The sequence below is a fragment of the Amphiura filiformis genome, chromosome 11 (assembly GCF_039555335.1).
Source record: "Amphiura filiformis chromosome 11, Afil_fr2py, whole genome shotgun sequence".
Taxonomy (NCBI): Eukaryota; Metazoa; Echinodermata; class Ophiuroidea; order Amphilepidida; family Amphiuridae; genus Amphiura; species Amphiura filiformis.
Window position 1 is genome coordinate 42072265 of NC_092638.1, and position 16028 is coordinate 42088292.

At 35.5% G+C, this 16028-nt stretch overlaps 1 protein-coding gene across 1 annotated transcript in view; it reads left to right on the plus strand.

Moving 5' to 3' along the window:
* LOC140163690 (protein sidekick-2-like) overlaps window positions 1-16028 on the plus strand; it is a 385021-nt gene that overhangs the window by 356332 nt on the left and 12661 nt on the right. The window contains exons 23-37 of the mRNA XM_072187006.1: window positions 569-684; window positions 988-1180; window positions 1746-1852; window positions 1971-2154; window positions 2547-2739; window positions 3214-3388; window positions 3755-3983; window positions 4160-4275; window positions 5079-5262; window positions 6689-6826; window positions 7720-7743; window positions 11661-11819; window positions 12332-12460; window positions 12580-12750; window positions 15724-15864. Of these exons, the coding sequence (XP_072043107.1) occupies window positions 569-684; window positions 988-1180; window positions 1746-1852; window positions 1971-2154; window positions 2547-2739; window positions 3214-3388; window positions 3755-3983; window positions 4160-4275; window positions 5079-5262; window positions 6689-6826; window positions 7720-7743; window positions 11661-11819; window positions 12332-12460; window positions 12580-12750; window positions 15724-15864 (2259 nt within the window). The remainder of the gene's footprint in view (window positions 1-568; window positions 685-987; window positions 1181-1745; window positions 1853-1970; window positions 2155-2546; window positions 2740-3213; window positions 3389-3754; window positions 3984-4159; window positions 4276-5078; window positions 5263-6688; window positions 6827-7719; window positions 7744-11660; window positions 11820-12331; window positions 12461-12579; window positions 12751-15723; window positions 15865-16028) is intronic.

Consider the following 16028-nt stretch of genomic DNA (forward strand, 5'->3'; position numbering starts at 1 on the left):
TTGTAACCAAACAGTGGCGGAGGAAGCATTAAAATTTAGGGGTGGGGGACTAGTATATTTTGTTCTGGATTTAATGGGACTTTGTTTGCGAAAAATTACAATTTCAAACCATTTTGGCCCCAAATGAGGTTTGTTTTGCTATTTTGTGGGCTAGTGCGCGATTCAATTTTACAATTTTGGGCCAAAAACACAGTGTTTTTTGTACTACGGCAAGACAGGGCAAATATTGCTTTATTTTTTCTTCTATGATTTTTAGGGGGGTTGTCCCCTTGCCTCCGCTGCCTATGTTACCAAATGACTACAATATTTTGCAGTAAACCTTTGATGAGAGCGTATTTTAAGCATACATTGCATATTTACTGCGTTGAAATGCACTTGTCTCTTACTGGCTGCTGCAGCGACCTGCTGTTGCAGAGTGGAATGTATGAATGAACTTTGCGCCATACGCATTGTTACCTCCGCCTTTGCAACATCACGGTAGTACATGCTCGTCAAAGGATTACTGCAAAATATTATACTTTGATAACAATTCATTTTACTTTTCATTTTAATTCTTTCCCATTTGTAGTTCCTAGTTCTGGTCCTGAGAATTTGGCAGCAGAACCGACAGGATCCAGCAGCATTCGTGTTACATGGGGTCAAGTTCCTCAGAGGCACCGTAATGGAGATATCTTAGGGTTCAAGGTAAGTCAAAGGTCTTTCATTAGGATAAGGTCAAAGGTTATTCACCAAAACTGGGTTTAAAGAGTTTTCATCCAGGTTACATTCATCAAATTTTTCCCAGAAATGTTCAAAATGTTTGTAAAATATGTTAGAATTTTAAAGCACTTTTTTATGAAAACTGCATTTATCATTTTACAAGGAAAAAGGAGGAGTAGGTTTTCCTCTAATCTTGTACTTGTTTATTACTGCATAGTGCACTTCACTACAGCATTGGATCCATTTATGGATGACATCCCAATAAGTATTTCTTTCTATTCTGCACAGATTCTCTATCAGAAGGTTGTTACCGGAAGTCGTGAGGAACAAATGGTGATTGATATCCCTGGCAATGAGAGCAGTGCTACCACATTGACAGATTTGAGGGGTTATACTGAGTACCATATTAAGGCACTTGCCTACACCAGGATTGGAGATGGTGTGGCTAGTTCTGCTGTGTCAACGGTAACTCAGGAATCAGGTAGGTTGCAGGTCTGCAATACTTTATCCCAGTGTAGACAACCAATATTATGAGATCACATTTATCAGAGAAGGAAAAAAGATCTTGTTATCTCCTTGTTCTCCTACTCCTCCTACGTAACTCAACTGCTGTGATCTTGGGCCAGTAATCACCAGGCTGCAGTAATTCAACATCTCTCAATATTAACCACTGAATATACTGCATGAACAGTGTGCACTGTATAGTCCAGGCTTCCTTTTTCCATGTGAAATTAGTAAAAAGTAAATCTATTAATTTTTGTAAGAAAGTCTCTTGTCTAACTTAATTGTACAATTTTTTGGGCCATGCATAACATCAATTGGAGGCATTTTGATTGCATATACTGAACTAAATTAATGTTTTGATTTTGATGCATCAACTAGAGCAACCAAACACATCATTTTGAAATCAATACTGCACTCAATTTTCCTACTGTGAATAGCCAACAGTATTATAGGATTTTACCAGCTGTCTTAATTTTAGTATTTGTTTCATATGTAATAATATGAGATGAATTATTAACAATTACAATTCTTCATTTATTCAGTACCTGGACCAGTACATGGTATAAATTTCCCCATAGTTACATTGACATCAGTGGATATCAGATGGCAACCCCCGGAACAACCTAATGGCATCATTGAGAAATATAAGGTAGGTAGAGTTATAGCTGCAATGACCAGCACAATATTATTTAAACATCCATCATGATATAGTGTCATTGCTACTCAATCAACTTTTTGAAACAAAGAGTTATTTTTGTTCCTCATAGGTTGGATTCCGTCAGCAACAGCATCCAGATGAGTATGAGCAGGAACAGGAAGTTGGTGGCTTACCAAGTCATGCCGTATATGAGCTCACATCAGATGTGTCTTATGTATTCCGTGTCACTGCCAAAACAAGACTCGGATGGGGCACGCCTACTTCAGCTGTTGTCATAACTACTAACAATAGAAGTAAGTTGAACAAATTGAACATTGCCTGCAAAGTTCTCCTGCCTTGGCCCTTTATGTATTTACACCGGTACTAATTTCTATATACATGTTTAATATAACAGACATGGAATTGATTGGATTGACAGGATGGATTATGCATTGCAAATTGTAGTTAGCACAGAGCATTCAAAACATCCTTGTGATGTGTGATTATGCAAGCATGGACTACAAGAAATACAGGTATTTTGGTAGCTGGACACTTCACAAGTTTCATCACATGACCTGTTTTCATGCATCAGCAAATGCAAAAGCTGGTATTGGTAGTTATAGTGATATATTTTGTGTGTTAATGTCTGGAAACAAACATCCAAGTAATAAATATATTCTATTTTTGTCTTTTCATCATATTACAGCTTTCCCACAAGCGCCCTCTAGACCAGTAGTAGACCGTGTAGAAAGTCGTCAGGTGCGCATCTCATGGAACGAAGGCGATATTGGCAATTCACCATTACGTACCTATACAATTCAAGTCAAGAAACAAGACGAGATGTTTACTGACCATATCACAGACGTCAAAGCTGGTATCACATCTTTTACAGTAGACGGGTGAGTCACCCAAATGTTTCTCATTGATTGTCAAAATCTATAGAGGTGCTTATTTTATCGCATTAATTTTTTGGCAACAACAATTCAGAAGCATTCAGGATTCTTACTGGTTTTTGAATTCACAAACTCCACATTATTTTCCACATAGGCCATCACATGAGATAAATACTTAAAAGCTTTAAAGCTCAAATATGTAGCAAACACTGTTTCTACCTATAAAATAGCCTGCTACACCATGTGCAAGTTCAACATTCAAACTCATTTTATGTGTTACATTATTAGAAGATGGGCTTGGTTTACATAAATATGACCCTTTTGCACCCAATGTCAAAGGGAAAACAACATTAAAATAGTTTCATATTTTAAAAAGGGAAAGTTGAATAGACTTTTTTTCAATTAGAATATTTTAGTGGGATATGTTAGAACACCAGTATATATTTTCTTGTTCTTATTTCAATGTTTCTTTCTTTGCAGATTGTTGCCTTACACCCTATATCAGTTTCGTCTCCAAGCCCACAATGACGTCGGAACTAGCCCGTACAGTCCCTCATCCAATTCCATCTCCACTTTACAAGCTGTGCCAGATGGGACTCCTACAATTATAGAGGTCACTCCTGTCACAACGACATCAGTGGTGGTTAAATGGGAGGTACGTAACAAAAACATACAGAGGTTTTAAAAAAGAGGCTTCAACAGTAGGAATTTACATATTGTTTAACAGTTTCGCTGTTGGAATATAATGCATATCAGTTTAGCAACTCAACTTTACCTTGCCAGAATGTCATTTGTATACCTGAATGAAGAGAGGTAATATTGGTGAGACAAATCTTGAATAAGTGGTTAAAACAATGGCAGTGCCAGGGATAGAACCTGCAACTGTGTGAGCTTAACATGGGATTATTGCTGCTGGGCCCTTTATCTCTTGCTTTTCTGTGGATGATATCTAACATCTTAAAAGGAAAAGAAAGTATTGAGTGATTGTTAATATCAAATTTCACTTTCCTTTGATTCCTAGGCTCCACCCGAGGACACCCACAATGGCCCATTACTTGGCCATCGCATCTTGTTCCGGCAACTGCCAGATCCTGGTTATATGGAACAGATCATCAATGATAAAGATGTAAAAGAGAATCCAATAGAAAGTCTGGAGAGATATCACAATTATGAGATCAAAGTAGCTGCATATAATGCTGAGGGAATCGGGCCATTTAGTAGGCCTGTCACAGTCTTTGTTGGGGAAGCAAGTAAGTCTTATATTAACTTTTATAAATAAAATTTCCACAGTTGTTTATGTCAAAAATGTATTGTACTGTATTGTATTTATTTAGGTTTATTTATTTTTTCGGATAGCCATCTAGAAAAAGAATAACTTTCAACACATGTTTCTAATGAGTACTTGATGATACAACTTGTTTTTCAGTTCCTTCAGCACCACCTACCAATGTAAAAGCCATTGGTATGAGTCCATCCTCTCTCAAGGTCTCCTGGACTCCACCATCAGTTGACTCACAGAATGGAGGACTTCAAGGATACAAGGTATGAGGGAGGGCATATAATTAAAAAAAAAAAGAAAATATAATTTTACATATTTTATGTTCAACTTTATATGAGTTGCATGCATGTGAGACTCACATTTTAATTTTAATTTACCCATAATTACCCATGATTAATAAAAAATAAAATAAATGTAGATATTTTTATAGCGCTTTATGCCATAAACAACTTCAAAGCGCTTTACATTTATTCCGCCGTCATTAGAATATGTCGGAACCACGTTTGCAGCCTACAAATTCATCAGTACAATGACTGTGACTACCCCTAACAGTTTCCCATTGCACCTGGGTGGGGTTAGGCAAAGCACCTTGCCCAAGGGCGCAACATAGTTGTGGGAGGGAGGGGACTCGAACCCACGCATCGTCCGAGCAAGCTCTAAGATTATGAGAGTCCAAGGCCACTGAGCCACCGTGTCCTCACATTGAGTGAATAGCTTCTTCTGGATTTATCATCTTAAACTTGTTTAATTAGATTTCCAAAGTTTAATAAGAGAGATATGCCACTTACTAAGAACCATACTAATAACCTGCATGTCTTTCCCAGCATGTGGCAGAATTAAGATGTTATCATTTTCAAACAACTTACTTCAGAGTTGAACACACAAATGTGAGTTTAATTCTTAAATCACTGAGATTGATTGATATTTATTGATTGGTTGATCAAAATTGATTGATACAAATTGATTGGTAATTGATTGATTGATTGATTGATTAATTGTTTGTTTGATTGATTGATCAAACTTGATTAAATGATTCATTAAAATTGATTGATGATTTATTCTACAGATTGTTTACTGGGTGGCAGGAGATAAAAGCACTGAGAGAATCAAGACGTTTGCAGAGTCCTCCAATACAGTACTTCTTGAAGGATTAGTTTGCTGGACACAGTACAGTGTTCAGGTCAAAGGCTTCAATGCTGCTGGAGAAGGTCCACTCAGTACAATAGTTGAAAACAGGACAGAGGAAAGTGGTAAGACACAGAATATATCAGAAACATTTGATCCTGGTGGATAGGAGTCCATCTAGGAGGCTGAGTGCTTGCAATGTGTCCAATATAGGCTGATTTGGCAGGATTTAACATGTGTATACGCTACGATATGTTATGTTTGTGATAATGAATAAGTATTTAGTTTGAGTAGAGTTAATGAAAAGAAGATACTTGAGAGTGGTAAGATATGGAGTATTGGTAGTTTTGGAAATAAACAAAAGTAAATTGTAGAAACTTGACATGAAGGAATATGCAGTTTTGTTGGCGACCAGTTTGTATGCAATTACATCCCATTTCATGATAGATTCTCAAATACTTCTATGTTTAAATGAGTGAGAAATGAAAGAAGGCAAAATAATCAAGAAAGAGGATGATTATTATAGAGCACGAATAATAATAAATGATGCAGCCTTGATATAGCTTTAAGTAAAGATAGTGTGTTACAATATTTATATGTCCCAAGCTTCAGGTATTTCATCTTAAAACCTGTTAACCAATTTTCCTCCGGGGAATTACACCAATAATGAAACCTGTCAAATCTTCAAAACTGATATTATAACATCATCCATAAATTATTAACTCAACAGACATGTTATTAGGTGAAGCTATCCCACTAGACGCAAAACTTCAACTGGTGAAAAAAACTTGTGAAATACTGTAGCACTATGGGGCTTTACGCTCTAATTTTCACATACTCATGATTGGCAACATTTTCAAATAATAATCATATTATGGTTCTTTGAATATTATAATATTGCAGCGGTATTCATTTTTCATGAATATTGTGTTCAAAGACCTGCACATTTTGACCCTAAGAGTCGAAACATATTTTTGTGAGCTTTTAAATTGACTAAAATTAACTGCGTAAAGCACAAAAATAATCTCTGGAGCATTTTCATTTTCTGCTGACATTTAAAAAATATGTTAGAAAAAGTGCTTATATGCCAGCAAACCAAAATATTACCACTGTATGTACTTTATGTAATTATACTTACCACAAAATTAGGTTTTATCTAGAATTTTTTTAATGTACATGACCTAGAATCTCCATTAATTTTCACATTATTTGCACTCACAGCTTGCAAAAAAAATACAAAATGGGTAATAAAACATGAAATATGATTTTTTTTGTTCAATTAATTTTTCTCACTGCAAACATTTAAAACAGTTTTCGCTTAAAATATGAATTTTTTTATTTGGTTAATTGTTCACACTGCAAACATTAAAAACAATGTTTTTGCTTGTTATAATTTCTCCAATTTCAAGTGCTCAACAGTTTTTGCAAAATGGATGTGGTGCTGTCTTATGTTATATCACTCATGTGATAGCATGCCTTACACTTGTGGCATCTCAACACCAGTTTTTTATATTGTTAGCTATGTATTTCTTATTTTTAATTTGTCTGTAGAGCCTGGTGTGGTACCGTCACTAACCTTCAGTAAGATCCGCATGACTTCGCTGATCGTCCACTGGATTGAGCCAACCATGCCGTGTGGGCCCATACAGGGATATCAGGTGTTCTATCAGCTCGTTAAACCAATTAATGGTGAGTTTATTAATTAAAAGAATGTGTCTAGACGTAGTTGAAAGTAAACAACTTGTCCTTATGTATTATAATAACCTGTCTGTATCAAGTTCATACTAAACACAGGGGTCAATTATGGCATGATGTTGGTGGTGCAGGTATACACAAACTTATATTTGTTTGTAGCGTAATTTATGAACGTGTAAATGGGCTATTCCAGTTGAAATCTAAAGCATGACCTTAATCTTCCACACAGGGGGTGTAGATTTCAAATGGAGCTGCCCATTTGAAATTCACACCCCTGTGTGGGAGATAAAGGTTATGTGTTACATAGGGGGTGTGGATTTCTAACTGGAATAGCCTGATGTGATTATTTTGTATATGCTATTATTATAAAATCTGATAGAATTAATCAGTGGGAGTGCACTCACCAGTACTATAAAAATGGGGTGTCAGAGCAAGGCTGAACCTAAAATTACTTCATCCGTAATATTGATGTACCCCTCCACCCTATCCTTTGTATGCTTAACAAAACAAAATAAATTCCCTGTTTAACTTACTAATAGCCTACAGATAATTTCCAGACAATTGTATGTATTGAAGGCTGGCATTTAATGTGTACAATAATTTCGGGAGGGAAACCAAGAGAATAAAGGTATATGGCATTATACAAGTAGTAGACATAGTGGGTGCTGCCGCCAACCTGTGTACAGGTGCCTTTCTATATGGCATTATACAAGTAGTAGACATAGTGGGTGCTGCCGCCAACCTGTGTACAGGTGCCTTTCTATATGGCATTATACAAGTAGTAGACATAGTGGGTGCTGCCGCCAACCTGTGTACAGGTGCCTTTCTATTCTTTTAATCCTTTATAATTAACACTCCAATTCTTCTGTCTTACTTTTATTAATTAGTTGTAAGATATGAAAAGAGCAATAGTAAGTATGCCCTTTGATGTATTCAAAATTTGCATTTAGCCTGTTAGTTATATCAAGTATATGCTAGTGGATATGTTTCTTCCTTTTTACAACTTTTCATTTTGCACTGTGTACATATGTGCAGGCTTATTTAATGATTTGATTTTGAAGTATGGAATGCAGTGTGTGACATGACAAACCATGACTCAGTCATTGAGATTTTAACCTACCAATGACTCATGGACTTGACTCATATGAGTGACATTACTCCAGACTCAACATTTTAGTGCGGTAACCTCATTTGGGATGCTCTTCCAGTGATGCATTATGACTCAAAATTCATCCCTTTAATGAGTCCAATTTACATTACTCATTACACTACAGTGAGTTAATCTCGTTTAGTCGTTCAGTACTCTACTTCAGTGATGCATCATGACTCAAACTCATCCTTTAAATGAGTCCAATTTACTTGAGATTAAGCTGTAATGACATAACATTTATTCACTGGTTCAGTCTCAAGTATAGTTAACACATAAGTTAAAACTTGATCTAGACTCAGCTTTCCAATGAGTCAAATTAGGACTTGACACAGCAGGTAACAGGTTGGTAGTCTGAAGGGTTATTAGTCCGAAAACCTTAATCCTAACCCTGACGCTAATCTTAACTCTGACCCTAACCCTATCCCTATACCTGGCGATCTTTTCTTTTAGACCACCCGAGCTATATAAGGTTAAAATTATGAATTGATCAAATTTTGAAGGTGATTTATGCTCATCAGTATCAAGCATTTTCAGGCGTGTTTGACTGATTTTACTGCATGATGTAATTTTGCATTTATTCAAGATGGCGAATTTCTCGAAAAATATGGTGTATGTTCACAAATTCTTTGCAACTTTCCACTCATCTGATCATCTTTTTATGTGACGGAAATGATGCTGATTTTATAAATGTATGTTTCTTGCTTTTTTTAATTGGTTTTTTTTTTTAGACAAAAACTTCCTAGCAGAATAGCCATTTTCACTTGTTTTCAAAAAGTTGTTTTAACCTTGTTTTTTACCCCATAAATTCCCTCATTTATCGAAGCCCTGCCCTCCTTCCAATACAATAAACCTTGACTTCAAAGTGTTTGGTAACTGTTTAACCTTGATGCAAAAGTAATAACTATATAGCGAGCGGTGGTCTAAAGGAAAAGATAGCCATAAAACCTTATTCTAGACCTGACCTTAATCCAAGCTTAAAATGCCCTTACCATTTTCAGGACTAATGATCTTTTGGACTAATGGGCTGACACAGCAATGTCATACTACTCACTTACAAGTTTCCCTTTAAGTTACTTAACAGAACGCAAGACTGGGCTCTTTTCAAAACTTATTATGAGATGCAATAGTTGCTCATGGAATGTAGCTTGCATTTGAATTGTTGTACATTTACTTGGCTGATTTTATCTCCTGTATGTTGGCAATTTGACTTGAAATGTGTGTTACCAAAATATCTGTATTAGTATCTTGACATTTATTTCCTGTTTGCCAATCATCATTTGTTTTGAGTTCATCTATTTCATGTTAATTTTATTTATCATCTGTAGTGTTTATTTTTGTCTAGTCATGCAATTGTGGTCTCCTTATATCTTCAGTTCATTGTTACACATTTCCGTTACTATTTGCTTTATTTTTACTCTTTTACTTCAATATGATTTGAGTTGATTCTGATCTATTTTATATTCAAGTTGTCAGTATTCTCCATCTTTTGGTTTTAGTTTTGTAATTTTAAATGTCAAGTATCCATTGTCTTGCTTATTTTTTTTTCAGTTTGATCAGTTTCATCTTTAATTTATGTTTTTGTTTGTTAAATATCAGCTCCCTGTTTTGAATTTAAGTTGGTTGTGTTTTATCCTACAATTTTCATTTTAGTAGGTTTTATTTTCATTGCAATACTTATATATTTTTTTTAAAATCATTTTTTCAAATTATGATAAATGATGTTTTGAAAGTAGTAGCAGTAGAATAAATGTTTGTAGTATAGAACCACCTTAACCCCCTGAGAACTACTACCTGATTAGTTCATTACACAATATCATCATCTGAATAACCAATCAAAATTGAGCATTTAGATCTCTTAATCCTCTTATTCTTACCATAACTCTGATTGGCTCAATATATCAAAAAGGGCTCTTCGTAACCAATCAAACTAGTGCTTAGAGACCGATAATTAAGTTGGTAGTGCCCATGGGGTTACATTTCAATCACCACAATATCTTATAAACGTACACCCACAACTCTCACCTCTTATCAATTTTCCCACTCTTTTCACTTAATATTATGCATTTTGACTCCTTGTTTATCACTCTGTTCTGATACAATTAGACACCCTTTTTTATAAAATGAAATTTCAACACCTTTTGTTGTAATTCTTATTTCCACACACCTGTGAACGACATCAGTATGTCGCACTCAATCTAGATCACGTAAGTTTAAATCTTACAGTAACCAAACATACTTGTCATACCTTGTTGTCTATTAGTCTCTCAAGAATTTATAATAGTGGTTATATATATCATTAATTCTAGTGCTGGGTGTCTTGAGCCTTGGTGGTACTAGCACCCTAACAATGAGAAGGGACTAGCAATAATTATCTATTTGATTTGGAACAAATTTGGGAATTAAAATGAAGCCTCTATAAACAGACAAGAATTAAAGAAGTGCTGTAGTAATTCTAACTAACAGTACCGTGGAGTGGCAGGGTCAGCCATATGACCACCTCAACTTGTCAGTCAGCAATATCTTATTGTATTAACTAGGATGTTTTGACCTTGGACCACATTGCAAAGACACTTTGATGGGCTGCATGCAGCATTATTACTAACTTCTGTTTTATTTTTATACGCTCTCCCTTTTGGGATTGAGCACTTTATTCAAAAGATAGTCTAACTTGAGTAAAATGTTGTTAATACGCTCCTGTTTTGCGGTTGAGCACTTTCTGACTATCTCCGATAGACAGACTGACTCTGAATAGACTTTGGCTGTGTTGACACCATGGAATGTATATTCTTTCACATTCCCAAGTGATGGTAGTCCACCCATAGCATTTCATCGTGTCGTCTGACGATTGCCTTTTAGGCATGAAACTCAGAGTAACGACTACCTATTCTGGAAGGTCTGTTCTTTGAATTTTTAACTTCTGTTTTATATATTCATTATGTTACTTTTTGTAAGAAAAGACTTCCAGGCCACATTGGACATCTTCAAGGTCCACATGTGGCCCACAGGTTGGCAATCTCTGCTTTATAATATCCTATCAAATATGATTAACAAACGCTAGTTTGACCACCACCAATTTGATGGCAGTCCCAATATTGTTTACCTTATTACAGCCCTGCCAACTACTAACCATGTCATGACCATAGCATGATGATAATTTGATGAAAAAAAAGGTTCTGTGATGGGTGAGAGAAGGCAACAAGACAATTGCAAATATGAATGTAAATTAGGCATGCCCATGAGTGGATCACTGTGCTGCATGCTGCATATTGCTGTACACGTGTGTGATACAAATCCTACTCAATTGGCTTTCAGTAGTGTCCATGTGTGATACATCTGCTATCAAAGGTGGTGTATCTTTAGCGCCACTTGCAGCGCAAAGTGAGTAAGCCTAATGATTCGCCGCATTTGATCGCACACTACTTAGTCAGATAAATTTTCGTGCAGTTTTGTTCCTTGTTGATTTTGCTTTGCTTTGTTTTGTTGCTGTTGATATACAAACAGAGTCATTATACTAACAGAGTCCTTTGTATTATAAAACAGGGCCTGACATTTTATGATGATAAGTAACTAAGCCTTATTCAATATGACTTCAAATTTATTATAGGATTCCTATGTAAAGCATATTGAAGTTTGACTGACAAATGTGATTAACATATCATTTTCTAACCCATTTTGCAGGTGAGAAAGCAACCATCACAGTGGATCTTGGAGGGACTGCTTTATCATATGAAGTCAGTAAATTAGCAGAGAAAGCAGATTACACATTCCGTATTATGGCCAAAACAACTGATTATGGACCATATAAGGAAGCCAATGTTACTACAGGGCCACAAATAGGTAAGAAAAAGTGGAGATTTATACTTTGATCAGCTCGTAATCAGCTCATAGACCCACATTAAGAAGGATATTATTGATCTGCCAGGTCTATATTTCACATGTTACAGAAAGTTAGACAAAGTATATGACTTCAAATATAATTTCAAACCCAGTGCCCATGCGACACTACGCCACTGGTTTGGTTTAGGTTTAAAATGAGATGTGTGTGTGCGCAACTAATGGGGCTATAATTATCCACTTAAAAATCAAGTGTAATGACAATAGACACAAGTTGCAATGCCAAGCAGTCAAAAACACCAGGCTCATGAACACCTGACCAGGAAGTCACACTTTCTCAGCATGGAACAAATGAGTTTTCCCACTTTTATGTACAAAATTGTACTTTATCAAAAACTGTGAATTGGTTTTGTATTTTTATTTTACCAAGTGCCACCATTCATTTTCCATCCTCCATTGTATAATCCAGATACCTTAATGTTAAAACTACCAATATTGTGTTTTTCTCCGTACAGGAGCCCCAGATCCACCCAATGAACTGAGACTAAGAAAAAGTAAGACTAATCTGATCTTACAGTGGAAACGACCTGTCAACCAGGGACACTCCTCCCTCACTAATTATATAATAGAGTTTTTAGAAGATGGTAAGTTTCTTGTATGTAAAACCTTTAAATTGTTCCACTTAGTAAGTGAAGTTTTTTTTTGCTAAATTGTTTGCATGTATTTCTAGTAATGTTGTAATTTGTCAATGTTTATTGCACAGGTCGTGATGAGTGGGAGCTGCTTACAGACACTGTAGATGCAGACTCAGTGGAGTACCTCATATCCTATGGCAATCTTAAAGCTTCTACCTCATACCAGTTTAGAGTCATGGCTGAGAACGTTAAAAGTATAAGCTTTCCTACAGCGCCATCAGAACTATATCGTACACCTAGTAAGTGATATCAGAGTGTGTTATCTCTATAATAAGGTTGTGGCTAAGCAATGAGGAGTAGCACTGAAATGCGTCAAAAGGATGGCCCCTTTCTTCTGTGAAAATTGGTATATAGATAGGTCTTTTTTTTCAAAATTTTTCTCAAATTTGTTTTGAAATTTGCTAAATTTTGTGAATATTGAGCCCAAATCTCCCAAAACATACTAAACTTGTCGAATTTGGCCCAATATTTAGATTTCAAGTACAAAAAGGGTTCCCTTTTTTGTGGGGGATTGGTATTAATTTGAATCCACTTTCATATTCTCGGTGGCACATCTCTACTAACTTGAGTACCTCTTGCTATTTGAGCCTGACTCCTCAGTATAATAACTGATCGTGGTTTGCCTCCCCTCCCACACAACAAGTCTGTTTTGCCATTGTTGGAGAGAGACAATAGAAGTGGGAAGTCTTATCAAAGTGAACCACATGACCCTTTCAAATATCATTATTAGCTACTGTGATGCTGTTTATTAATGCTGAAAATAGTTCGTATTGAAATTGACAAATACTTAAGTTTTCAGCAAGGTTCTTGGGCAATCTGCCAATGTGCACACAAGTGGTACACACAAGTGGGATTCTGATTTATCAAACAAGCTACATTGCCTGACCCAATTTATTTTACACGATAATCATGGCAAAGCAATAGGGCAATGCTGAAGGACCTTGCTGAATACTATAGGTGTTATTACTCTCCCATCTTCATATAATCACATCTTGCTTGATTAAGTTTTATTTTCTCTGCTTCTTGTGCTGAATGACCAAATTCATAGAGCTATATGATTTTGTGCTACATTTAGGTACATTATTTATAGATTTATAGCATTGTCAATCAATTTGTTTCTATTACACAGTTTGAATTTTGTTGTAACGTTACAAATAATTTGGTTTATTTTTTTTTTTAGTATAATTTGAATTGTGATGATGATGACACTTCCTTTGTTCTTGACCTACCCCCTTTGCATTCACTTGGTTCCATGTAGACATATGGATCCTTTCAGATTCAGGTATTCTATGCATGGCAATGTGTGCATGATGTTGATTGATATATACCTCCTGTTTCTTTGTCTTGTTTTGCATGTTTGAATGACCTTATTGTCACTGGTTCAGTTTACTTACATTGGTTAATTGGAATGGGTCATCGGGTCACTTGCCACGAGTGATGTCATGCTCCACCTGTTTCTGTCTTTTTTGTGTGTTTTCGGTGCCAATTTCTCTGAATTTTGGATATTACATTTGGAATGGCGGTCTCCTTCTTTTTAGCCATTGAATGTTTTCATCTTTTGGTTCTGTCCATTTTGTTTTCATCGTGATGCATCCCTACATTGCATAGGCCTACGCCATTTTACATACCTGAACAACAACCTGAGCAGTGTGAATAGAGGCCCATTAGTCACAATCAACGCATATCATACAATCGCAATCAATTGCTGGCCATTCAACCTGCACACTTGACTAAAGATTTGGTGAAAACCTATCTCTTTTGTCAAGCTTTTACAGATTCACAGACTTATTTTCGTTTTGTCTTTTTCATGTTTTTGCGTGCTCTAAGATTTTGCGCCTTAAAAGATTTATTATTATTATTTATTAGAAGAATAATATTAGTTATCAGAAATAATATAAAACCTCCTTTAAGGAATGTAATGCACTAACCATTTCCCCTCAGAATGTGGGCTAATTTTGGTACACAATTGTTGAAACTAATAATATAAGTAAGTTGCATTTTACTCTCAATTATACAGGAGAAGTTATGTTGCATGGTATAGTACTTATTGCCTAATTCATACTAATTCAAATTACTTTGCATCCCACCCTACAACCCTCTTGTATAACATATATGATCCTGTGTCACATACTGGGGTACTCAAAAAGGTGGCTTTGTTACATTTTGATGTGCAGCTTGGATTTCAAAACAATGTCTCTTGAGTATTCCTTTACTTAGAAGATTCAATTAGGTCTTAAATTGAGGCTAATTTATTCTATATTACTCATGTTTTTATCCTGTTTTAAAATATGTTTTAATTATTTTCTTATGATGTTTGGCATGAAATGTGCCAAGGGTGGCTGAGGATTAGGGGAGGAGGATTAGGGGAGGATTCATATCATTTGATTTAAAACCCCATTAAAAATTTGATTTAAAAAATTAAAAAACCCCAGAATCTAAACCAAGTAAATAAATACAAAAGTTCATTTAAAAGACCAATACTTGCTCAGAATGATTGTAAATGTGGACAAAAGAGGTGGGTTACATCCTCCCTACTTTGTGATTGTTTTTGCCCGCACTCTCTCATTTTTTAACCGATTTCCATAAAAAAGGTGTCAAAATGCTCAGGAGGATGAACCACTTCAAATGCGATGTGTAGGTAAAATGTTTGAACCATTTCATTTTTTTACTATGTAACACAAAGGTACCCCAGGTTGTGACACGGGACCATATACACAAATATATTTACATAGACACTTTCCCTATCTGAATATAAAAACTTTTCGCCCTTTTTTCGATTCAGAATTCATAATAAGAAATTGCCATTCGGCAGTACCATAATATAATATTAATCTGATACAACAAAATCACTCTGACTATTCTTCACTAAATGTCTACATTTGTATCATGACAGACAATCTTAGAGGACACAGGTACTAATGGCCATTACGTCACTTGTAATGAAACTCATACAATCATTACTTAAGCTACCAATGAAAACATATTTCTAACACTTGGTAACATGCATGGACAGAGGTACCACCTGTTATCGCCTGTCAATAATTTGGTACACAATTTTCACTATGAATTGTATCAACTTTCAAATCAAATTGTATTAACTTCATATCTATTATCTACTAATTTTATGAACATATTTTCTTATGTCATGAAAACACCAATATATCATATAGAAGCGCATATTTGCTGATACCCAATTTCTTTCCTTACTACAGTGACAGGTAGCTATCAGGGAGAAGAAGGTGAATTCTATCAGCAGTGGTGGTTCCTGGTCATTTTGGCTCTTGTAGGGCTTATCATTATTATATTAGTTACTGCAACTCTTTGTATGCTCGGCAGAAGTAGATTATATGTTGGTAAGTAAACTTTTAAAGATTTCAATTTTTTCTCTTTAATTATTAGTGAAGTAGAACATGTTTTTTTTATTGAGCAAAAAGAGATACACATCTGTCATTTTCAATTTCACTATTCTATGCTGCGATATTACACTCTAAAATGACTTCCTTTTGCCAGGATTTAT